Here is a 25,164-nt window from a genome sequence, read left to right as displayed (position 1 = left end):
TTAAATTCCCTCCGATTGTCTTGAATACAGATATGTTTTGAAAGAAAATCACAACATAGGCGGCAATTTATTGAAAAAGTAATGAGATGCATATTAAAAATAGACCAATTTACTAAAAAATCATAAAATAATGAAATCGCTATAACTTTTTCTCTTCTTATTAATTTCAAGTTTAGTCAAACGTTTTTCATAGCTCATTATATAAGTCATAAGTGGACAAAATTTCATTGCATTCGGTTCATTGAATCCGGAGATATAACAGCTCAAAGTTGGCTAACGGATAATTTTACCTTTTTTTAGAATCTTTATAATTTCGTGCAGAATAGTTCGATCTTTTCCAAATTTTGTCCACTGATACACAAATAGTTGATGAACTTACAGTAAAAATTTGAGAACATTTGATGCACTTTTCGAAAAGTTACAATAATTTGAAAATTTTTTGAGAAGGGAAAATTTTGCCTGTCCCGATCATTTTGTCTATCCCCTGTATTTGTCACTGAGATACCTTAGTATCGACTGAACTCAAGACCATCTATTATGGATGAATAGAGATCCTGAGTGACAGTATGTGATTCCCCCATTTTGGCGAGACTAGCTGTATAAAGCCAACCACGTCCTTGGGGGATAAGATCCATATGTCAGCAGGCCCAAAGAAGGGCTTGCTGAAAACTTTGAACCTACGTTGGGTGAGTGCACTGCAATAGCAAAGGATGTGTTCTGATGTTTCTCTCTCCTTGTCACAGAAGCGGAAATTTAAGGTTTGGATTGCTCCGATCTTTTGTAGATGGTATCTGCAGGGGCATTAGACCGGTGTAGATGCTGAGATCCCTTTTGTTGATACCCAATAATTGTTGGGTTTTCTTGGGGTTTATCGTTACGAGCCTTTTGGATTGGCTCGTATGGGGAAGTGCATTCCAGTTTGATGTGATTTGACTGACTATATATACTTGTTCCATTCCATTTTTACAGAGCAGTCTGAGATCCCGCAGAAGAGCTCAGGGCTAATGAACCTTTCATTAGATCCATTCCTGGCTAGCTCATCAGCAATCTCGTTTCCCTCTAGACCCGTATGTCCTGAGATCCAATATAGGTAGACTCGATTGCGTATAGATAAGTTTCTCAAAGCCAGAATGCATTCCCACACTAGCTTTGAGTTACAAGTGTAGTTATTAAGCGACTTAAGTGCCGCTTGACTGTCGGAGAAAATACATAATTTTGCAAATTTATACATAATAACACGCATTCTAATATTGCATTCCACCTGAAATGCTGTGGGGCACTGTCCTAAGTGGACACTGGTTTTTGTTCTAGGGCCATAGTTTCCGGAGCCTGTTAGATTATTCATTTTCTAACCATCTGTGAAGAAATTTATAGAGCCTGTTGGAACGCTGGGTCCACATCCTTCCCACTCCTGGCGGGAAGGAATGAGCACATCGTAAGGTATGTCATAATTGACTACCGTTTCCATCCAGTCACTACAAATTCCTATTGCGGGATTTATGGCAAATTCATTTAATATGCTGAGGTAACCTGTAAGGTCTCCCGACAGCAGTGTTTTTGTTCTCTTTAACCTTAGAGCACTTTTTTCCGCTTCCAGCTTTATGAATTGATCTAACCGGGGCAGGTGAAGCATTGCGTCTAGGGCCACAGTGGGTGTACTACGAACTGCACCAGTGATGGCTATGCAAGCGGTGCGTTGGATTTTGTTGAGCTTACAGCTTATCCCTTGCAGCAACTACTCCAACTGCTTTGAACACAATCAAATTTCATATAGATAATACTAGCTTGATGGGGGTAGCTTTATATAGATTTTACTTGAATGATATCTACCTGAATGGAAGGTCCAGTGTACAGAAAAAAGAAACTTCAAAAACCTCTTACTTCTCACTACCTGACTGACCGTTCTACCACTTGAATCAGTTTATTCTGAAATTTTCATCAACCGCTACTTATAATCAATTGTTCTCATTTCAACTGACGCCACGCCGTTTTGCTGATATTGACTACACCATTTATTTTTTTCGATTTTCTTTCTAACACTTTCCGGCTATTCGTGAATATCTCTCGAGAAATTTTACTGAAAATTTATGGGTGGATTTGTAGAAACTAGTCCAGAGAGATGTTTTTTTTTTGCGAATTCAGATCAGTTTAAAACTCGTTTAAGGGATGTCTTCGTACTTCTAAAGACAGATATTTGTCAAGAAATTCCTTCGGAGATTCCTCTTGGAACTCCTCCGTGACGAATGTGCACAATTTCGACTGTTAGTTAAATTTCGACCTTGTTTAAATAATTGATGTATACATTGCCTAACGAAGATCGTATGGCGTCATCTGAGTTTATTGATGCACGGCCAATCAAGGATATTTTCGTTATGAAAATTTTCTCGGGACTCCTTGGACATAGAGTATCTTCGTGACATCAATATTGTCTCTCAGACAATAACTATGAAAGTAGTTCTGGATCCTACTGCTCCTCAGGCTAGGCTCAGTGAAGTCGCCATGCCAAAAGAAGTAGAAGGCTTCCTAGCGAAATAATCGCCTACAGTTCGTCTAACTAAACTGAAAGTCCAACTGCAGTAATTAACTAATGAATCCATACGGAACTTAGATTTGTACTTGACCTGCTGCCACCGTCGCCGCTAGCTGAAGTTCCTGATCGTGATGTTGCTGACCAGTACTCGTTGCACTGCCAGCACTTCCCAACGGAGACACGTACTGATCATGGTGGTGGAACGGTGGTAAATGGTGGTGGTGATGATGATGGTGATCAAATAGGGCTGCTGCTGCAGCTGCAGCAGCGGCAGCCGAACTGTGATGCGCTGCTGCTGCCGATGGATGGAACTGATGATGTTGGTCATCCTGTAGCAAACTTGGTTGCGCTTGATGGTGGGTGTTAAACTTCGGGGATGCACCCAACTCGAACAGGCTGGTGTTGAAGTTGCTGCCGTTCCATCACGTGTACTCCGAGCGCCAACTCTGTTGGAACGGAAACATGGATTGAATAGTTGTCAGGATTAGAAGGCCGAAGAAGAAGGCGCTCGAATAGGAAACTCACCATTGAATTAAGTCCCAGGTGGTAGGAGTTCGAGTGAGGTACAACACCTCCGCCTAGCGAACCCGCACTTCCGAACCCGCTCTGTAGACTGCTGGACGTTCCGAGGGCGCCCATTCCCGTTGTGTACCAACCGCCGTGCATGTGCGTATGGGCAGGATGCAGTCCACCGGACAGGTGACTGTGTTGACCTGCAAAATGGTTAGATTCGGTTTCTGATAGACACTGATCAGAATATTGTTCATTTTGGCACTTACCCATCGCTCCGGGAAATCCCCCGTGGAAGGATTTGTTGTGGTCCAGTGGTTTCATCAGATCACCCAGGTGACTGCCCAGAGGAAGGCACGACCCGGGCATGCCCTTCTTTTTCTTCGACTTCGAAGACAACTTCCGATTCCGGGTTTGAATGCCTTCCTTCTTCATCGTTAGGGGTCGGTTCACCTGAAAGAAAGATGAAATGCAACATAAAGTATAGCATACTTTCTTGCCAAGCATGATTTGCTTGAAAGTGTGCAAGAATTTTACAGATGTACACTGCCGTGAATCGCATATCTGTCCCATTTGCATAGGAAATATCAAAGATGGGACTGATATGCGATTCATGGCAGTACAGTACATATACAATATTGAACCATGAATTGCTGAATTCACAGGTTGGCCAGAATCGGTGACCAAAATGCACCGCACCAAATCATCAAAATTCTACCACCACTTCTGTGTTCCGCGCGCCAACACGGTCAATAAAAATCCAACAATGCTTGCTGCTGGTTTAACAAATGACAAAATAAATATCATCCGATTCATGACCGACAGCAGACGGCGCGCGCGCGTCCCACCCAAAGGCCAAAAGGGATTTTTGATGAACTCGGGTGGTCGCGTGTGTCTCGCCACTATTCAATCGACCGCACGTCTAAGCACGTGTGTGGTTCTTGCCGCCGCCGCCGCCGCAAACTCCGCGTACTCGTCGCACGTTACACTCGATTTAGTCTCGTCATCAAGTTGTGCGGATCTCGTTCGCGAGATGCGATTAATGCGCGCATTCAGATAATGTTTAACTTGTGCTGCAGCCATCCATCGGCGCTGGTGTCTACACTTCTAAATGATCTGTCTTGTGCCGTTTGTCTACAGATGCAGATTTTTCCTGTTTCATCCGCGTTTAGGCATGCGATGACGCGACATGGTGTGTGGTGGGCAAGTGCAGCTATGCTTTCAACATCGGATGGTTGGTAGCCTAATTAGACGATCTCGATTCCTAGAACCTTAGATCTTAATCGACGGCAGCCGTCCGCCGTTGTTACTGTCGATGAACGGAATCGGAGTCAATGGGAGCATTAGAGCTGTTTTTGTTGAAAGTTTGAACATGAGCATGAGAAATGAGCATAGCACAGATGACCGTTTAATTTGTTGCTGAAACTGTGCTCGACGCCTTCTTGTGCCAACCGGTTCAGTTGCAAACACCAGCTTTGCAGGGTTGTTGTCCGGCATTCTTGCAACATGCCCTGCCCACCGTATCTTTCCGGCTTTGGCCACCTTCTAGATGCTGGATTCACCGTAAAGTGCAGCGAGCTCGTGGTTCATCCTTCTCCGCCACACACCGTTCTCCTGCACGCCGTCGAAGATCATCCTTAGCACGCGTCGCTCGAAAACTCCGAGTGCTTGCAGGTCCTCCTCGAGCATGGTCCATGTCTCGTGCCCGTAGAGAACCACCGGTCTTATTAGCGTTTTGTACATGGTGCATTTGGTGCGTGAGTGAATCTTTTTCGACCGCAGTTTCTTCTGGAGCCCGTAGTAGGCCCGACTTCCGCTGATGATGCGCCTCCGAATTTCACGACTCACGTTGTTGTCAGCCGTCAGTAGGGATTCGAGGTAGACGAATTCCTCCACTACCTCGAAAGTATCTCGTCTATCGTAACATCACTACCCAGACGGAACCGGTCGTGTTCGGTTCCGCCTACCAGCATGTACTTTGTTTTTGAGGCATTCACCACCAGTCAGACCTTTGCTGCTTCGCCTTTCAGGCGGGTGTACAGCTCTGCCACCGTTCCAAATGTTCTGGCGATAATGTCCATGTCGTCCGCAAAGCACACAAATTGACCGGATTTTGTGAAAATCGTTCCCCGGCTGTTGAGCCCGGCTCGTCGCATAACACCTTCCAGGGCGATGTTGAATAGTAGGCAGGAAAGTCCATCACCGTGTCGTAGTCCCCGTCGAGATTCAAATGAACTGGATAGTTCACCCAAAATCCTTACGCTGTTCTGCACACCGTCCATCGTTGCTCTTATCAGTCTAGTCAGCTTCCCGGGAAAGCTGTTCTCGTCCATAATTTTCCATAGCTCTGTGCGGTCGATACTGTCGTATGCCGCTTTGAAGTCGATGAACAGGTGATGCGTTGGGACCTGGTATTCACGGCATTTCTGGAGGATTTGCCGTACGGTGAAGATCTGGTCCGTTGTCGACCGGCCGTCGATGAAACCGGCTAGGTAACTTCCCACGAACTCATTTACTTTAGGTGAAAGACGACGGAAGATGATCTGGGATAGCTCTTTGTAGGCAGCATTCAAAATGGTGATCGCTCGAAAGTTCTCACACATTAACTTGTCGCCTTTCTTGTGGATGGGACAGATTATCCCTTCCTTCCACTCCTCCGGTAGCTGTTCGGTTTCCCAGATCTTGACTACTAACTGGTGCAGACAGGTGGCCAACTTTTCCGGGCCCATCTTGATGAGTTCCGCTGCGATACCGTCCTTACCAGCCGCTTTGTTGTTTTTGAGCTGGTGGATGGCATCCTTAACTTCCCTCAGCGTGGGAGTTGGTTCGTTCCCGTCCTCTGCTGCACCAACATAATCATTTCCTCCGCTGCCTTGGTCCTCCGTGCCTACATTCTCTTCGCCATTCAGGTGCTCGTCGAAGTGCTGCTTCCACCTATCGATCACCTCACGTCCGTCCGTCAAGAGGCCTCCGTCTTTATCCCTGCATATTTCGGCTCGCGGCACGAAGCCGTTGCGGGATGCGTTTAGCTTCTGGTAGAACTTCCGTGTTTCTTGGGAACGGCACTGCAGTTCCATTTCTTCACACTCCGCTTCTTCCAGGCGGCGCTTTTTCTCCCGAAAGAGGCGGGTCTGCTGTTTCCGCTTTTGTTTATAATGTTCCACGTTCTGTCGAGTCCCTTGCTGCAGCATTACCGCCCTCGCTGCATTCTTCTCCTCCAAAACCGTTCTGCACTCTTCGTCGAACCATTCGTTCCGTCGATTCCGTTCCACGTATCCGATGGTGCTCTCTGCTGCGTCGTTGATGGCTGCTTTCACTGTACTCCAGCAGTCCTCTAGAGGGGCCTCATCGAGCTCGCCCTCGTCTGGCAACGTGGCTTCGAGATTCTGCGCGTATGCTGAGGCGACATCCGGTTGCTTTAGTCGCTCTAGGTTGTACCGTGGCGGTCGCCGGTACCGTACATTCTTGATGACGGAGAGTTTTGGGCGCAGTTTGACCATCACCAGATAGTGGTCGGAGTCGATATTGGCGCCACGATAGGTCCTGACGTCGATAATGTCGGAGAAGTGCCGTCCGTCAATCAGAACGTGGTCGATTTGAGATTCCGTCTGCTGTGGTGATCTCCAGGTGTAACGATAAGGGAGGCTGTGTTGGAAAAAGGTGCTACGTATGGCCAATTTTTGGAGGCGGCGAAATCAATGAGCCGTAGGCCGTTTTCGTTCGTCTGCTGGTGGGCGCTGAACTTACCAATCGTCGGTCTGAATTCCTCCTTCTGGCCTACCTGAGCGATCAAATCTCCTATGATGATCTTGACGTCGTGGCTTGGGCAGCGATCGTACTCGCGTTCGAGCTGCGCGTAAAATGCGTCCTTGTCATCATCAGTACTTCCGGAGTGTGGGCTGTGCACGTTTATTATGCTGAAGTTGAAGAATCGGCCCTTGATCCTCAACCTGCACATTCTTTCGTCGATCGGCCACCAACCGATCACGCGCCTCTGCATATCACCCATTACGATGAAAGCTGTTCCCAGCTCGCGTGTGTTGCCGCAGCTCTGGTAGATGGTATGATTACCTCTAAACGTTCGCACCATGGATCCTGTCCAACACACCTCCTGCAGCGCTACGATGCCGAACCCGCGGTCCTTCAGTTGATCGGCGAGTATGCGGGTGCTCCCAATGAAGTTGAGAGATCGGCAGTTCCACGTACCGAGTTTCCAATCGCAAGTCCTTTTTGTTCGCTGGGTTCGTTGCCGTTGGTGTCGGTTCGTATTATTCTGTTGCTGATTTTCCGTTTCCCTAACATGGGGATCAGACGCTGTTGTAAGCCGCTCCTCCTGGAGAACAGACGCTCAGGTTTGCCGAGGCATCCTCTTTCCTGTCAGCCTATGACCAAAGTTCCCGCCGGGGTTGGATACCCGATCTTCTCTAAGGTTGCTCATAATTTCCAGCCGATACCACGAGGAGGTAGGGATATGAGTTGCTGGACAGAGGCTAGTAGATCACAATGGGATCTGACTTGCGCAGTATACTCAGCCTTTACCGTGCCTGACACCGCATAGGACGTCTTTAAAAGGCCCTGAAACCTTCCGGAAACCCCTGAGACCTTTGAAATGGCCCTGTTATGAATGCGAAGTGTGAATAACATTTGAATCCACACAATTCGGAACGAATTTTCGTTAAACCCCAATCATATTCAAACAACCATGACTTACCACAATGCCCACGATTATAAACTTGGAAAAGAGCGACAATGTTTATCAGTACAACGGAAAAAAAGCTATGCGACTGATCTGGACTCGACTGAATTTGAGCAGCATGATAAAATAAACACCCGATAGAAACCATAGCAATTGCCTAGCATATCGATAGCATTCTAAATGTTATGAAAAGCCATCATTGAACTTGATCTTTTTTTTTAGCCCTAGGCTAGTTCATCTCGGGATCCACGCTTTACTTCCCTTCCGAAGGAAGAACTCACATTTTGCGAGTTTGTCGGGAGTGGGATTCGATCCCAGGTCCTCGGCGTGATAATCAAGTGTTGTAACCACCACACCAGGTCCGCTCCACAACTTGATCTTGAAAATAAGGTCAGACGGTCATCGGGATTGTGCGAAATATGAATGCTAGACGCAATTATGTACAAACACAATCGAATCATGTAGCTAGAAATTGCTCAAATTCAGGAAAGTTCGTGTCAATTTTCTCCTCTGAGCAGAAAATGGCTTTCCGGGCCCGTATGAAGTTGATCACCAATATCAACTTCTTTTCCCGATCAGCCTAGATAGCTGTGTAGTGTCGGTAGCGGTTAGTTCAACTGGCTAAGAATAGCACTACGGACCGCCTGTTCCAGTGGTAGGAATCCACTAATCAGGTGACCCCTAATTCATGGTGTTATGCGGCTTTATGCTTACCGTGCCTAGGAATGAATGGCTAGGGGGGTCTAATAAAAACCTAACCGCAAACGGAGCCTGTGGAGTACCAGGGCACCCTCCACAGTATTTGCCCTTACTGTGCTAACCGGAGCAATAGCGCGGTGGACCTTGTGTTTCTCCGAGACAATCAGCTGCCCTTCTTCAATCTCATACTTGAGGCTGAATAAGGGCGGGATTATGAAGATGTTATTAATTAGTTTAGATTTTCACCTATATGGTTTCGCATTATGCGTTTTACACAGTGTATTCTGTGCATCCTCGCCTTTGGCGCACTCAATTCGATACCGATCTGGCTTTATTGTTGCTGTTCTTTTTTGTGCTGTGATTGTTAAGAGTTTAATCTTGCCTAGTTTGGGTAGTGGCTACGGTTAGGACAGCTCAGATCAATCTTCAGCACAAAAGAACAGCAATGATCAATCTTTTTAGACTTACGCAAAATGGTACAGCCCAAGTGGCGTTAGTCCAAGAACCTTACTTTCGTAAGGGGAATTTCTATTTAGGAAACCTTGTGAATCCGGTGTTTGCTACTTTCAGTAAAAATGAAATGGCAAACTCACGTGTCATGCCTCGAGCATGTGTGCTTGTCAACAACGCAATCGTTGCTACACTCATCTCTGAACTAACTACCAGAGATGTATGTGCTATCATAATAGATGTATCTGTTGGAAACCTCAACAGGAAATACGTTTATTGTTCGGTTTATTTACCGCATGATGAACCATCCCCTACGGATGCTTTCAAGCAAGTCATTGCATACTGCACTTCAAAAGGCCTTCCGCTAATTGTTGGTAGTGATGCTAATGCTCACCATATAATCTGGGGCAGCTCAGACATCAATTTGAGAGGCTCCAGTTTGATGGAATACTTGAGTAGTACAGATCTTGGATTACTTAACATAGGCAACCGCCCAACCTTCATGGTATCTGGTAGAGAGGAAGTGTTAGACATAACGCTTTGCTCTAGCAGAATTAGTCATGAGCTGACCAATTGGCATGTGTCAGATGAAGAATCTTTATCTGATCATCGTTACATCTTGTTTGAACATGTGAATTTTACTTCGCAAACTTTGCGTTTCAGGAATCCCCGGTCAACCAACTGGGATCTCTTTACCGATTTGGTTGCAGCCAAATTTCATGGATACTCACCATCAATTGACACTCCAAGTGATTTAGATGATGCCGTTGATACTACAACGGCCTTCATCATGGAAGCTTTTGAAGAAGCCTGCCCTCTGCGGTCTGTGAAGACCACAAGAGGAACCACTTGGTGGAACTCCGATCTGGCGAAGCTCAGGAAACAATGTAGAAAGAGTTGGAACAGACGACGTTCGGCTGGGTCGGAGGCTTTCAGGTCGGCTCGCAAGGCCTACCAGAAAGCTCTTCGGTCTGCTGAACGATCCGGCTGGAAAAACCTTTGTACAAATGTTTCCAGTCTGAGTGAAGCCAGTCGATTGAACAAAATCCTTGCAAAATCTAAGGATTTTCAAGTGAACGAACTTCGTTTGCCAAATGGTGATTTCACTTCCTCTGATGAGGAAGTTTTAGAATGTTTATTCAGTACACACTTCCCCGGATGTGTGGATATTACATCTTCGGATGAACCTGATGTCTTTTCTTGTAGTTATGATTCTTTAGCTTCGGCTCGGAGTATCATAACTTTAGAATCGATTGAATGGGCACTTAATAGCTTTGCTCCTTTCAAATCTCCTGGGGCAGATGGGATTTATCCTATTTTGCTTCAGAAGGGATTTGATCATTTCAAACATGTTTTGAAACAACTACTTGTTTGCAGTTTTGCTACAGTGTATATTCCCAAATCCTGGCGGGATATTACTGTGAAGTTTATTCCGAAAGTGGGTCGCGCGTCGTATGAAGAAGCAAAGAGCTTCAGACCTATCAGTTTGACCTCTTTTCTTCTGAAATGCTTAGAACGCATTGTGGATCATCACATCCGTGATGTTTATCTGGCCAATGTGCCTCTTCATGTGAACCAACATGCTTACCAATCTGGAAAGTCCACTGTGACTCTTTTACACAAAGTTGTTTACGATATCGAGAAGGCATTCGCTCAAAAGCAATCCTGCTTGGGTGTTTTCTTAGATATCGAGGGTGCCTTTGACAACGTGTCTTTCGATGCCATATTGGAAGCCGCACGGGGTCATGGTATATCTCCAATGATTTCCAATTGGATTCACCAAATGCTCAAAAACCGACATCTCTTCTCGACATTGCGTCAAGCGGCGATTAGGAAATTGAGTGTTTGTGGATGCCCCCAAGGGGGAGTCTTATCACCACTTTTATGGAATCTCGTAGCAGATACGCTATTGAGGCAACTCAATAATAGCGGTTTTCCTACTTATGGTTTTGCCGACGACTACCTAACATTGTTAGTCGGTATGTGCATCAGCACCCTTTTCGACCTGATGCAAAACGCTCTTCAGGTAGTTGAGGGTTGGTGTCGCCAATATGGCCTTTCGGTAAATCCGAGTAAAACATCTATTGTTCTTTTCACGGAAAAGCGAAACCGTAATGGTATTCGAACTTTACGTCTCTTTGATTCTGAAATCAATGTGACTGAACAGGTAAAGTACGTTGGAGTCATTCTTGATTCCAAGCTTTCCTGGACACCTCATGTTGAGTTCAGAATCAAGAAAGCTTGTATGGCCTTCGGGCAATGCCGGCGAACCTTTGGTACAACTTGGGGTCTAAAACCCAAGTATATCAAATGGATCTACACAACTGTTGTTCGGCCAATATTGGCCTATGGATGTCTTGTGTGGTGGCAAAAGGGCGAAGTGAGAACGGTCCAATCAAAGTTAGGCCATCTCCAAAGGATGTGCTTAATGGCGATGTCTGGAGCGTTCTCTTCAACTCCCACGGCAGCGCTCGAAGTTCTCTTTGACGTTGTCCCACTACACATTCATCTCAAACAAGAAGCACTTTCTTGCACTTACCGTCTATGGGTACTCGGTTTACTAGAGGAAACTCCTGTGAACCGCAGTTCAACACACACCTCGTTGTTTCCACTTTTGGTGAATTGGGACAAAGTTGTCCTTGCTCCAAGTGATCTTACAATTGCTTGTAATTTTCCATATAGGACATTTTCCACGAAATTCCCTTCCCGGGAAGAGTGGACATCTGGTTATCTGGAGAGAAGTATTTCAGACGGCATCGTATGTTACACTGATGGCTCCCTTCTAGAAGGTCGAGCAGGTGCTGGTGTTTATTCTCGTGAGCTAAGGCTGTATCAGTCTTATTCATTTGGCAGACACTGCACCGTTTTTCAGGCCGAAATCTTTGCTCTTATGTGCGGAGTGCAATCAGCACTTCAGCAGCACGTAATGGGCAAAGTAATATACTTCTGTTCAGATAGCCAGGCTGCTATTAAAGCACTTGCTTCGGCCAACTCCAGGTCGAAGATAGTTATCGCTTGTCGAACTCAAATTGAGGAGCTGAATTCAGCAAACGCTGTTCACCTTGTATGGGTACCTGGCCATTCTTCCATCGCTGGAAATGAATTGGCTGATGAGTTAGCTCGCACTGGAGCATCACATGACTTCATTGGCCCTGAGCCAGCTATTCCGGTATCCAAGTGTTGGGTGAAGCTTCAGATTGACACCTGGGCTGCCACTCAGCACAAACAATACTGGAATAGTTTGGAGTCATGTCGTCAAACAAAATTGTATTGTACTGAGCCATCTCTAGGGGTGGCAAAATATCTAACAAATCTGTCAAAGCAGAATTGCAGCATGCTGGTCAAAGCATTGACTGGCCACTGCCGACTCAGTTATCACATGGCGAATATTCAGCAAGCTGATTCATTTGCATGTGATAGCTGTGAATCCGATTATGGAACTTCGTATCATTTAATATGTAACTGTTCAGCTTTTGCGCAATTGCGTTTCCGAGTACTCGGGAAACACTTATTTAGTGAAACTGACTTCAGAAACCTGAATCTTCAGGACGTTCTGTTGTTCTTGACCCGCTGTGGTAAAGAGCTATAGGCTCTCTTTACGCTTTATGCATTATCACAGTGCCCTTCTCAGGGCGCTGTTCGCACCCATTGTGGCACGCTTATGCGTTATTACAGTGTCCTTTTCAGGACGCTATGTGAACCCATTGTGGTACGCTTTTGCGAGTATGACGATCCTATTCCCTTACCTGTCCTTTCCCATCTCCTATCCTTTTTCCTTCCCTTCTCCGTCAGGTAAATGATGAATAGGCTCGTGTTCATGGCGATGGCACAAATTTCCCAAATGGAGGAGAACGTGCCTCTAGAGCCGACCTACTGATACCTGATACCTGATACCACACCAGGTCCGCTCCACAACTTGATCTTGAAAATAAGGTCAGACGGTCATCGGGATTGTGCGAAATATGAATGCTAGACGCAATTATGTACAAACACAATCGAATCATGTAGCTAGAAATTGCTCAAATTCAGGAAAGTTCGTGTCAATTTTCTCCTCTGAGCAGAAAATGTTTCTCGTGTGCAAACACGAAACCATGTACTCGCGAAAGATCATTCTAGAATTTTTGTTCATGTTAATACACGTACCAAAAGTGTTGAATGCGTTTATCGTAACGAGAGCCACTTGCACTTGCGAAGCTTAAATTATTCTGATCACTTGATTGGATAATTCAATCCTTCAAAAGAGTTGTTACTTAGAATCGTGGAAGTCGAAAACCATTGAATCAGTCAAACTTGTTCTCACTCTGGTAAGCTAAGGTTCCGAATGCGAGAACGTTGGCATAAGTCTGGAAAGGCTCAAATGCTATCACGCACGATTTGGACGTTCGATTTTTACTATTCTCTTTCTTGAACCTGAGTGACTAGTATCGGTGTTTGAAAGTAGCGCGTTCCGTCTAGTCTGTTGGTTGGCACACACGGAATGTAACACCGTATCATCCCTTTGCAACGGTACCGTAAAACGTCATCCTGATCATCGTCGATTGATAATCGCGATAGCTGTAGACAAGAGTTCTGCTGGATTGAGTAAGTATTTGAAAGATTGTGCAGACGTCAACATTTGGTGGCTCCAGAGAGGAACAGCTACTACCGAAAACAGCGCCTGATACCCCTTGGGGCGCCTTTAAAAGGCTACTAACACCCACTGAAACGTCCCTTAAAACTTCTTGAAGCGCATTGGCCAGGCACCCCTGGAATAAATTTGGTACCCCTAGCCTAAATTGCAAACTTCACACGGAAATCCAAATGTTTACTAATTTTGCATTTTAACGAAACTTGATCAAAATGGGATCACTCCATTACCTGTTTTACTTTTAGGCTACTTCAACTGCAATAATAATAACAGTTCTTACAGAACCTCAGAATAGTGCCAGTAAAGTTCCGTGTGCGTTCGTATGTTTGTGTTATTTGTTTGCGGTTTGGGATTGACGTTTGCTCTCGGATTTGTGCTTCGTTCGATGGTGACAAACCCAGACTACCTGCGATGGAGAGATAGATGGAGGCACATGAATCGGTGAGCTCGTTTCATACTATTATTTATTGTGAACATTTAAAAAGTTTATTGTTAATATCATTTTAAAATAATATTTCCGCTATAATCTGCTCCCTAGTCGTATGTAGACGTGCGATAGATTTTTTTTCTGGTTTGCTTTCGTGTGGAAAAGTGGTCGGTTGTAGGCTGTGGTTTGTTTATATTGATCCATTGTCAGATTGTATCATCTACCATGGGTGACTCCCAGATCGAAAATGGTTAGCATTACCTACTAACAAGAATTCCTTCCTGAGAGAAACGTGGACATGCAGCGATTCTCGGTCTCTATAACAACGTTTGTCTTACTAGCATTCCTTCCCATCCTTGATGACCGTAAGGACGTGGCCAGCGCCGTTATTGATCTGAATATAGTTGAAAGTTCTGGAACTGTGTACATTAAGAAGGCTGTGCTAGTCCGAAGCCTCTCTGATTCTCTGTGCAATTTCGCTTGCTCCGGTTAATCACGGAGTAGCAATCACAAATTCTGCGGTCATATGTGCTCATACTTATGTTTATGTTTGTGGGTTAGCTGTCAGCATTCTTTATCAAGAAATTTGTAGCCAATATGTGGCTGTCCATAAACCACGTAGTATTTTTTCTAGATTTTCCAACCTCCCCACCCCTCTGCGAAATATTTGATTCATACAAAAAAAAAATAGGTTTTAATGGGATTCAGAGGCGTTTCAGAGGTGCCACTGGGCGTTGCATGCTAGTCCGTTATCTGGTGGTGAGCGAAAACGCTCACTGGAAGCATTGAGCGTGTTCGTGTCTTTTTTATTCCAGGCGATTTCAGGAACCTTGTGAGGGTGTTCCGTTGGGGGTTTCCGGGCCGATTCAAGGACGATTTAGGGAAGCAGTTTCAATAGCCCTTGAAGAGCGTTATAAAGGGATTTAGGGGAGTTTCAGGGATTTCTAGTAAAAGGCGTCCCAAGGGGTTACAGGGGCATTTCAATGGGATAAGATTTCAGGGGCGTTTCAAGGCATTCCAAAAGCATTTTAAACAGTTTCATGGGGTTTTCTGGAGAGGTCTTATGAGTCTCAGGATGGTCTAGGGCATTTCAAAGGGATTACGGGGATTTCAAAAGCGTTTCAATAGTATAAGGCGCCTCCAGACCTTTTAGAACCCCATGAAGCCACATAAGACCCACTGAAACGCTCTTGAGACCTTCAGGTACCAAAAGCCTCAGAGATTCTCTGGTACTCAGCTGGAACGCCCTGAGTCCCCTTGGAGCGTCTTCTTTCTCCTAGAACACAATGAGTCTCTCTAGATCGTTTTTCTGAGACCCCCTTAAGTGACCCTGACCTTCTGGATCCCATGCATGCCCTTGAAGCCTCCTGGGACGACCATGCCTCTGAGATTTCCAGGTACTCCGCCTAAACCTTATGAGACCCCTAAAATGTTTTTGAGACTTTTTAGAACTCTCCTGGAACTTGAGATACTAAGAAGCACCCCTGAGCACCCCTTGAGCCCCTCTGTGAACCTCTATGCCCATGACACCCTCTGGAACTTCCCTGGAACCCCGGAGGCCCCTTGAAGAAACCCTGAACCCTTCTGGGGTTCCCTTGGTACCCATCGAAACGCCCCTGAAACGCAATGTACACATGTACATTTACATGTGTATTTACACATGTACGTACATTTACATGTACATTTAGATATACATTTACAGCCTCGACAACGAGGCTTGTCGAGTTGGACAAGTACCCCAAGTAGCAATTACTGCTGAATAAAGCGCAGTTTCGAGTTCGAAAGGAATCGCTCAAGAAATTTCTTGAGTAATTCCTGGCAGAAACTTTCTTCGGTGACTGCCATTTGAACTGTCTTTTCTTCGCTACTGCGTACTGCGATCGAAGAAAACCCGGTTTCTTGACCGATTCAAGCAAGGAATTTCCCATGCATCAAGATAGGCTGAGAAATTCCTTCTGAACTGCAAACAGTGCTTAACAGCTTATTCAAATTTCAAAATTTTCAAAATCAAGCTTAGGAGCGGCTTATTTATCTGTTGTACAGCATTGATGTTTGTTAGGACGCTGTAAAAATCGAGTTTAGCAACGAGTGATCGTTCCGATGCAAACACCGAGCAACATAACTATATTCTAGTGGATATTGTTTGTCATTGCAAAAAATGTTGTATGCAAGCTCTGTGCTGTCAATAAAGCCATGTTATCAGAAGTGCATGTTTGAACTTGAATGTATGCCTTCAAATGCATTCAAGTATAAACTTGTACTTCTGATAACATTGAAGTGCATGTTTGTACTTGAATGAAGGTATAACAGAAAAAGAAAATGTATTGTATTATTTCAAAGAGGTAATGATTACAGTTATCCAAAATGCACCAAAATTCTTCTGAACAGTATCAAATATCTGACAAATGCCTGCCACTGGTCCTTTAAAAATCCTTAAATCCTTCACATACCTTTTACTTTCACGCTTCCAGTTCAACCCATAGTACTGTTCAATTTCTCTCTGCCGAGATCGTAATCGGTTGCAATCTCTCATTTGCTTTCCCCGGGTTCCATGAACAGATATCCTCATCCTCACCAAACAACCAACCAACCAGCCACTGACTGGACGACAATCGACGCAGCAAAAAAAAAAACTGGAAGTCCTCTTAAATCTGTCAATTGTCAAATGCTTCTCAGCCCTCCGCCGCTCCGTTCCGCCCAACGTCATCATCATCGTCGCTGCCTGCGTGTCGGCACAACTTCCGCACAAAAGATGCTGGACCCCTCCCTGGCCGGATTGCCATTGTGCGGAAATTATATACATTTTTTCTCAACCGAGGCGTCGTCGTCGTCGTAGTTGTCCTGATACCGAATGTGTGTGGCAGGCAGACCGTGTGTTTGTCATATACCTAGCCCCTTACCTCATCAGGTAAAGGCGAATCACTTAAAATGTGTAATTGAAACCATTGCGAATGAATGGGGGGAACCCAACCGAGGGATCAATTACCGATTCTTGCTGGTATTTTCCTCTTTTTTTGTTTGCCTTGTGATGTCAAATTGCCACTGTTGCTGCTGAAGAGATTTGAAGTACCTCTCCTCGATCCTAAACCTACATCATGTTTGTTTTGTGTGCCGGAATTGACGGTTATTTGCGTTTCTGCCCCTGGTTCTCCTGCTGTGCTTCTGTGTGTGGAGGGTATATGGGTTCGATTACCCTCGTAGTGCTTTTATTGTCCAATTGATCCGTTTTTGTTTGCGCAGGGAAGGAGAGGGAATGAAAATTGTATCGTTTTATAATAGTTCAAACAAGTCTGAGATTCTTAGTTCCGCATTCATGAAGCTTTTATTAACAGTTGGTTTCTTATATTCTTTGAACTGACACATACAAAATATGACCACTCATATGCATTGGAGAATTTTTCGTATAATTGTCTCAAAAACCTCAAAACAGTTTCATTATGGCTCATAACGCCACACATACTACATAACTCACTTTAGCACTCACCCCTAAATGGAGCCGCAACCAAATTTTACTAACAAACACAAATCAATTATCATCACATAAGGCGCCTCCCACCAACCAGTTTACCTTCCGTCTTTCATGCTAATTTGTAATAATAATTACATTGTATGCTATCCGGTGTCAATTCAATCAGCATCGATCGCCGGACAAGCTTCTTATTCGAAAGGTGTCCACCTGATAACGAGCGTCACCTTCTTAGGGAGCAACCGCAAACCGCATAAGCCGATCCGGACACCCGCGCGCATCGCCCAGGCAGGCAGGCACCGCACGTACGGACGCCATTAAATCGTTTTCGATAAGGCGTTACAATCGGGTCTACACATTTGGTTTTGCCTTTCAGTAGGTACCCCGTATTCAGCGAGGTGTCAATATTGGTTGATAATTATGAGGGAAAATATGATTTGCACTAATCTGGAAGCATGGTAGCGACGAAATCCGAATGCAACATATTGAATTTGCTAAAATTGATATGTTGGAGAAGAATAATGCCTACTCCTTTACTCAACATTTAAGTTTTGTTAACATTCTTACTCGACACTTGATGAACTAAAACTCGTAGCGGATAGTCTCCACCGAATGAAGCAATCGCCGCCACTGGTCTCGGTCCTGGGCCAATCGATTCCAGTCGCCCTGAACGTTTAGAGTTCTTAAGTCCTTCTTCTTCTTCTTCTTCTTCTTCTTCTTCTTCTTCTTTATGGCTCTTCATCCCCACTGGGACTTGGCCTGCCTCGCTGCAACTAAGTGTTCTTTGAGCACTTCCACAGTTATTAATTTAAGGGCTTTCTTTGCCTTCCGCCGTCTCCAGATTGGCGATCCATATAGCCTTAACCACTAGGATAACTGGAGAACCTTAAGACCTCATCAACTGCAAAAAGCCAACGTGTGTGCGGCCTAGCATGAAACCGACGGAATTTTACTGGTTTTCTACTGAATTTAGTATTAGCTCAGTTTCTCCGAAATATGAGCTACGTGCCCAGCCCACCGCAGCCTGTCGTGTTTTATTTGCTTAACTATATCCATCTCTTTATATAGGGAATCGCGCTACTTGGGCGGTGGCTTCCATATGCGTCTGTTTTCCACTATAACTCAGTCAAATTTGAACCAATTGACACAACTTTTGGAATGTGGTGAGATAGGTATAGTATCTACCCGTGTAGAACATTTCAAGTCTATTGGTTCAAAATTGACTGAGTTATAGTGGAAAACAGACGAATATAGAATCCACCGCCCAAGTGGCGCGATACCCTACTTGGTGTCATTCGTAGTTAAAGCGACGCCGCCAGATGCTGTCCTCCAGTTTATCGCCGTGTATTGTTCGCATCACTTGACGTTCGAAGACTCCAAAGGAGTGTGGCTTCGTGGTCGTGCGGCTAGTGTCACCAAGCATTTAGTCGCATCGTGCTAGGAGCGCGGGTTCGATTCCCGCCGCAGCTGTCAGGAAAAGTTTTCGGCTGCGCCACTGGGCGTTGCATGCTAGTCCGTTGTCTAGTGTCGTGCTTCCTTCAAAGAGCGAATAGCTCACTGGAAGTACTAAACGTGTCCGTGTCTTTTTAAAAAAGGATATCCGATCAACTTCTCTCATGATTCACAGCCGCATTAAACGACCGGAAGAATCATGGTCTTATACATCGCCACTTTTGTCTTTGTTTGCAGCCTACGGGGTTCAGCTGGTCGGCCCCTCAGGAATAACCATTTGATACTCACCGACGAAGGACTATTCAATCGGCCTCTGCCTGTTAAACTGAACTCCGAACAGAAAGTTGTACGCTCCATTGAGAAGTGTAATTCCTTTGCAGGGGAACAGAGCCCAAAATGCCAAGATGGGGTAAAATGGCCCAACTCATAAAATCATTCCTGAATGGGACTTGATCATTAGTATTGGTGAATAGTGTCAAGATACGTTTGCATCGAACATTCTTCTAGAAGCTAGGCCACGAAACCCACGAAAAATCTTTTGATTTCCCAATGAAAACTGGCAACTTCCGGTTTTTCGTGCTTGCAATTAAGGTTTTCTGGTGATTTTATTACCAGCCAAGTGTTTCCAACGAGATTGAGGCACACATGGAGACGCATGGTTGTTGATGTCTACGCTTTTCATGTTAGGGGTCATTCAAATATTACGACAATCGTTTGGCGGGGAGGGGGGTATCACTCCATTTATTGAGTATACGAAAAAGCGGGACAGAGGGGGAAAAAGGAGTCGGAAATGCCCGAAAACTGATGGACGTAATTTTTGAATGTTTTCATGAAGTGGCATCTTACCCCACGGCAGATGGTCGTTTTGCACCACTTCCGTTTTACGAATCAGTTTTTAAAGTCGCTAAAAATCGATGAAAATACAATAATTTAGTGAATATTTTTGCTGAAGTATCGAGCAAATATTGTCTAGTTGCTGTTACCACTTTGAAAGCCTAACAAATGAGACTAATCATCATTGAAAACGATGAAAGTTTGAAAAATGGCATTTCACCCCACTTGACCCTACTTGGCGCTCTTCATTCGGTACCTATTCTGTTATCAAGGGAAAACGAGACCGTCCAACCAACTAACAGACATTTCATCTTCTTCCCATATCTTCAATATAATGTCGTGTAAGGAGTAATACAGCAGCTCACTACCGTGCTTGAGAAGCTCAGCCAAGAGTTCGTCGTTCTCGGCAGTCGTGTTGTTTCTTAGGCCCACAGACACAGAAGTAACACTCTTCAAATGTCCGTGTAGCTGCCGGCTTAGAATAGCACTACGGACAACCTGATTCGGGGGTAAAAGTCCACCAAACAGGTAACCCCAATCCAAGGTGTCAGGCGATCCTTGCTGAGGGATGAATGGTTGAGGTAGTTTAAAAGATGCTCGATCTTTAACGGAGCCCGTAGCGTGGGTAGATCGCCTTTTTGGGTTGCGTTGCGGTGATAACTGTGGAAGTGCTCATAGAACACTAAGCTGAGATGCAGGCTTTGTCCCAATGAGGACGTTACGCCAAGAAGAGAGAGAGAGAGTGCGGTGATAGATCTACCAAACCGAAATCTAGCATCGTATTATTTTTCAATTTTGGAATATGTGTTCTGGTAATTCAAGGAATTATAGTATTTAGTCCTTACTACTGATGTTTTGGTGACTTCCAGTTTTTGAATAAAACTGAGTTTACCAACTTTACTTTGCATATAGTTAGAAACCTCATCATCTGAGGATTAACTCTATGCAAAGGAAATCAAATTGGGTTAGGGATCCAAGTATGTACTAACTCTTCGAGGATTGGAAAGTATCAATACGCGAGGAACATATTAGAATCCTTATTAATGAACACATGTTCCATTATTGGAATGATATTGCTGCTAATGTTAAATCCCGGGTCCTAAACTTCCTATTGGGGAGAATTTAGCAGTAAAACAAGGGTGATGCTAGGTTTTCGATGCATGGCCAATATCAGTACTCTTGTTTTGTTTTCTAAGAAAACAAAACAAAGCTGTATCAAAATCGATACTTTATTGCCCCTCAATGGCAATTGAGTAATGCGACATGCACTTCACTAAGGATACGGGTAATGTCACAATAGATCTAAAAACTGGTCGCAGTGACAAACCCGAACAGGAATAAAAAAAAAAACACTCTTCAAAACGGCTTGGCATATGCATTTAACGATCAATTCAAATTGCATTTGATATGCGTGATCGTCCCACCAGAGACGCTAGTGACGTTTGCCAGTTGTACACGTTGCTGAATGATGCAAACGAAAAGTACAGGCGCGTCAGAAAAACGTCAAATCGAAATCCATCATGGCCGACAGTGTCGCGCGTGGTTCTACCAACAGGTGGCAGTGTGCTCATGAAATGACCCGGGCAAATGTTTTTGATGGATTTCCTCTAAGAGTTACGTCTGTTTGTCTGTGTTAGGCCTGTACTTGCTATCTTAACCTCGTCTAGCGTTAGAGGTTCCACAGCCTTTTCATCGTCGTCGATTTGATTTATATCTGTCACTCTTCCATGTGCACACTTCAACAATTCATCGAAGTAATTTCTTCACCTGGCAGACATCATTGCATTGTTTTGTCTGTCAGCAAATTTCCATCACGGTCGTTGCACATGACGGAAGAAGGCGCTGTTTGATAGTTTCGCCATTGGCTTTCTCGTAAAGTTATTCTTATGCTCTCTTTTCTTTATGCGGAGGATTTGTTTTTGTCTACTCTTCCCAGCCAACATGAAGTCGTATATGATGTAGAATAGGATGTTAAAGTGGCGACCGTATGCGTACATGCTCTCATTTAACAATACGCATATCGCCTCCACTTTAGCATCCCATTCAACAGCATATGCGATCGTGTGTTGGCTGGGTTGCTTCTATGTATCGTTCCCTGGCGGTTCCCGAAACTATCATCCGACTTCTGGCAATATTTTTCTCTTTCATTACCCTCTGGCACTCCTCGTCGAACCACCCGTTCCTAGGTTATCTTTGAGCAGTGCCTTTTACATCCCCCACTGCCGTACTCATCTCACCGTGGATAGACTCTCACTGAGTGTGAGTGTTGAGATTATCGCTTTCGTTGATCTCCGAGAACCGCTGCATGTTGAAACTTATCGATCGCCGGTTCGTAGACTCCGACACGGTTTTGATAACTGAGATAGTGGTCTGAGTCGATGCTGGAACCCCAAAGAGCTCTAACAACGATAACGTCCGAAAAGTGACGACCATCTACCAGTACAGTACATGGTCGATTTGGTTGCAAACTTCGCCGCAACATCAACATTGCTCTGCCTTCTTTCTCCATCAACGCTACAGCCGACCGTCTCTATGATGCTAACGAACACATTCTAATGGAACGCATTGATACGGTGGCAGCTCCCGCCACACTCTTTCTTTGCAAATCTCCTGAGCAGCCGAACGCATATTGACAGTCGTTCCGACGCAAAGCTATATCACTCACTGCTGGGTGACTGTCATCTAAAAGCTCCAGGATGAAGGTCGTCAATTAGTTAAGCACGCTAACGCCGCTCAGCACTAAAGTGCATAATTTCCAGAATACTCCAAAAATGTTTAACCCTTGCACATTCACAAAATCAGTTCCTGTGTCCACACAATCGTTTAATTCGCAAACATTTTTGTACAGCAATCTAGCTAGGTTTACTAATGACCTTGGGAAACAAAAACATTATCGACATTTCGCATCTAGATGAGTGTACGAGCTGTTTTTGAGAATATGTAACTGCTACACATTTTTGTGTGGTTTGGAAATTATGCACTTATGAGTAGGGCTTACACATTCTAGGTGCTGAGTGGTTTTAGCGTGAGTGGTATTGCATGGCACAACAAGCACTAATATAGCACGCCGCATGTCCACACGCATCTGCACAACTCTGGTAAGTGCTACTAACGGCCATCCCCCTGACAGCAGAAAAGTTGACTAATCTCAAGCAGTTGTCGTTTGTGACGGAGTGAAGGCTCTCTGTCCCGATGATTGGAAAGAAAAAGTCCTCTCTTCCGACCTGCGCATTGGCGTCGCCGATGACAACCTTAACGTCGTGTTTTGGGCATTTTCCATAGGTCTTGTCCAGGCATTTGTGAAACGCATCCTTACCTTCTTATCCGCTATATATTAGCATGGTCAAGGAATGAGTAACGCGTACCTTATAATATAGAGCCCATTGAGTGGTCCAATGTGGTCTTCTTAGCAGCTCATATAACTATTCCCTCGTGGCAGCGGTCAGGCTATGATCATCTTTAGGGAAAGTCGAGTAACCAACCCCGGGAGGTCAGTGATGGTTGATTAACGTCCAAGTGCCAGTAAAATATTCTTAGCTCAACTGTGCACTTTCGTCCTCCGGAAAGTTACGGGGTTGATGTCCGGCCCTGCGAGCCAGCCGTGAAAACCAATTGCAACGGAAAGTCAGCAACAAAATAATATGAAGCGCGATCAACGCAACAGCCCCAGCAAACAAAAATGACTTGCGATTGGATACTTGGAACGTGGAACTGCCGATCTCTCAAATTCATAGAGAGCACCCGTATACTAGCCGATCTACTGAAGGACAACTTATTCAGTATGGTAGCGCTGCAGGAAGTGTGTTAGACAGGATCTATGATGCGAACGTTTACAGGGGATCATATTATCTGATATATGCAACTTGAACTCGAGTACGACCGCTGCTCAAGGCACTTCGTCAAGATACCTAGGAATTTTAAACGCTCAGGTAGAAGGAGGTATTTGGACTGTCGATTGGAAAGTTCAGCACTTACCAGTTGTTGAACGAAAACGCCCTCGACTACTCGATTTCGACGCGTCCAAGAACATGGCCATGCGTAGCACTTGCTTCCAACACAGCCTATCTCCTATCGATACACCTGAAAATCACTGCAGCAGATGAGGCCGGCAACACTTAGAAGATCACTTTTTCCATTGAAACAAGGAAACCGGAATTCAAGGTGTTAGGCGATCCGCGCCGAGAAATGAATGATCAAGTGGGTGAAAAAGAGATCTTTAATGGAGCCTGAAGACTTAAACCAAAAATGAAATACAATTAGTAGCGGTATACTGGCGACGTTAGCCCCTTTCGTGAGGAGTGGATTGGCTAGATCTCTTCTAAGGAGAGCCGACAAAAGAGTAGGTGGGTGTGCACGAAGTACCAGCGTAGCGAACCCCATTATTTTCAGGCTAGCACTCCGGGAGAGGTCGTGGATAGAATGACGACCAAGCAGCGCCATGATAAACTCATGGCAACTGCAGCAGCAGCATAACCTGGGGAGCTGAAAGTGCCGAAGTCTACCCAGACTACGAGGCCATCACATTCACGGGTAGCACGAATGGTACGCCATCTCAGGTACGCCAGATGCGATCGCTAGGAGACGTGCGAGACAACCACCAGGCGGTGCTCGCAATCTGGGTCTTGCGAGCTTGTTTATTCCAAACGTGAAAGTCGGTAATGTCAGGGAGCAGATTACAACTTTGTGTAGGTCTTCAACCACCGCAGAGTAGGGCGGGCCTGGGTGGATTCCCTAGTGGACAGGCAGAGGAAGAAGCGGAGGAAGAAGAAGGATGAGCTAGGGACACAGGAGAGCTAGGAGATGGCAGGTGTCAAGTACAAGAAGGGAGACGCCCGTCATAAGGATGGACGAGTCTAACTATTCAGAGGTTTTGAATGCGATGAGGAGCGATACCAAGCTCGTTAGTATCGACAAAATGATCCTTGAGATCCAATGCAACAAAATCCGGAAGGATACCACCTACAAGTGTATGGCGAAGGACGTTATTGGTGAGGGTGTTGCTGAAGCGACTCTGAAGGTTAAAATACAAGACGAGACCACGTGGAAGAGCTCGTCATGGCACTTCGGCAATAGTGGGAGTTGCAGGTGCCCACTGCAGCCGACTAGCTACGGAAAGGGTCGGCAGGGCACAGTTGGCCTTAGTTCAGCTGGTTTGTATGTATGTATGTATGTATGTAGGTAGCCACCATCCTAGCTTGAGTCTTGCTCTGCATGCAGTTCCACCTAACAGCAAAGATCAATTTCATTACCACACTGACTTCAACACACCACTGTATGAAGGGCCAAAAGGGGGTGTGGCGGACCCGTAAGTAGAGACACTTACGCGAAATCCGCGGGATAAAGAGAATCTCCTTCCAACAGTATGATCCAACAGGGTGAATAATGAAATTTACATTACTTGTTAAGCTTTCTACGGGATGGTTTGTCATAAGAAGGGCGCGTCATATCCATTGCAACTGTTGGGATAGAAGAA

The 25,164-nt window shown here is 45.1% G+C and overlaps 1 protein-coding gene across 1 annotated transcript in view; it reads right to left on the bottom strand.

Moving 5' to 3' along the window:
* Window positions 1-506: 506 nt before the first annotated feature.
* LOC134285723 (GATA-binding factor C-like) overlaps window positions 507-25,164 on the bottom strand; it is a 663,267-nt gene continuing 638,609 nt past the window's right edge. Inside the window, exons 6-8 of the mRNA XM_062847051.1 lie at window positions 3,310-3,493; window positions 3,056-3,243; window positions 507-2,976 (exon numbers count right to left, since the gene is read on the bottom strand). Coding sequence (XP_062703035.1) covers window positions 2,953-2,976; window positions 3,056-3,243; window positions 3,310-3,493 — 396 coding nt within the window. The 3' untranslated portion in view covers window positions 507-2,952. The remainder of the gene's footprint in view (window positions 2,977-3,055; window positions 3,244-3,309; window positions 3,494-25,164) is intronic.

Source organism: Aedes albopictus, chromosome 1, assembly GCF_035046485.1.
Source record: "Aedes albopictus strain Foshan chromosome 1, AalbF5, whole genome shotgun sequence".
NCBI lineage: Eukaryota > Metazoa > Arthropoda > Insecta > Diptera > Culicidae > Aedes > Aedes albopictus.
Note: the sequence above shows the minus strand (reverse complement) of the source record. Positions and strands in the feature narration are given on the sequence as shown.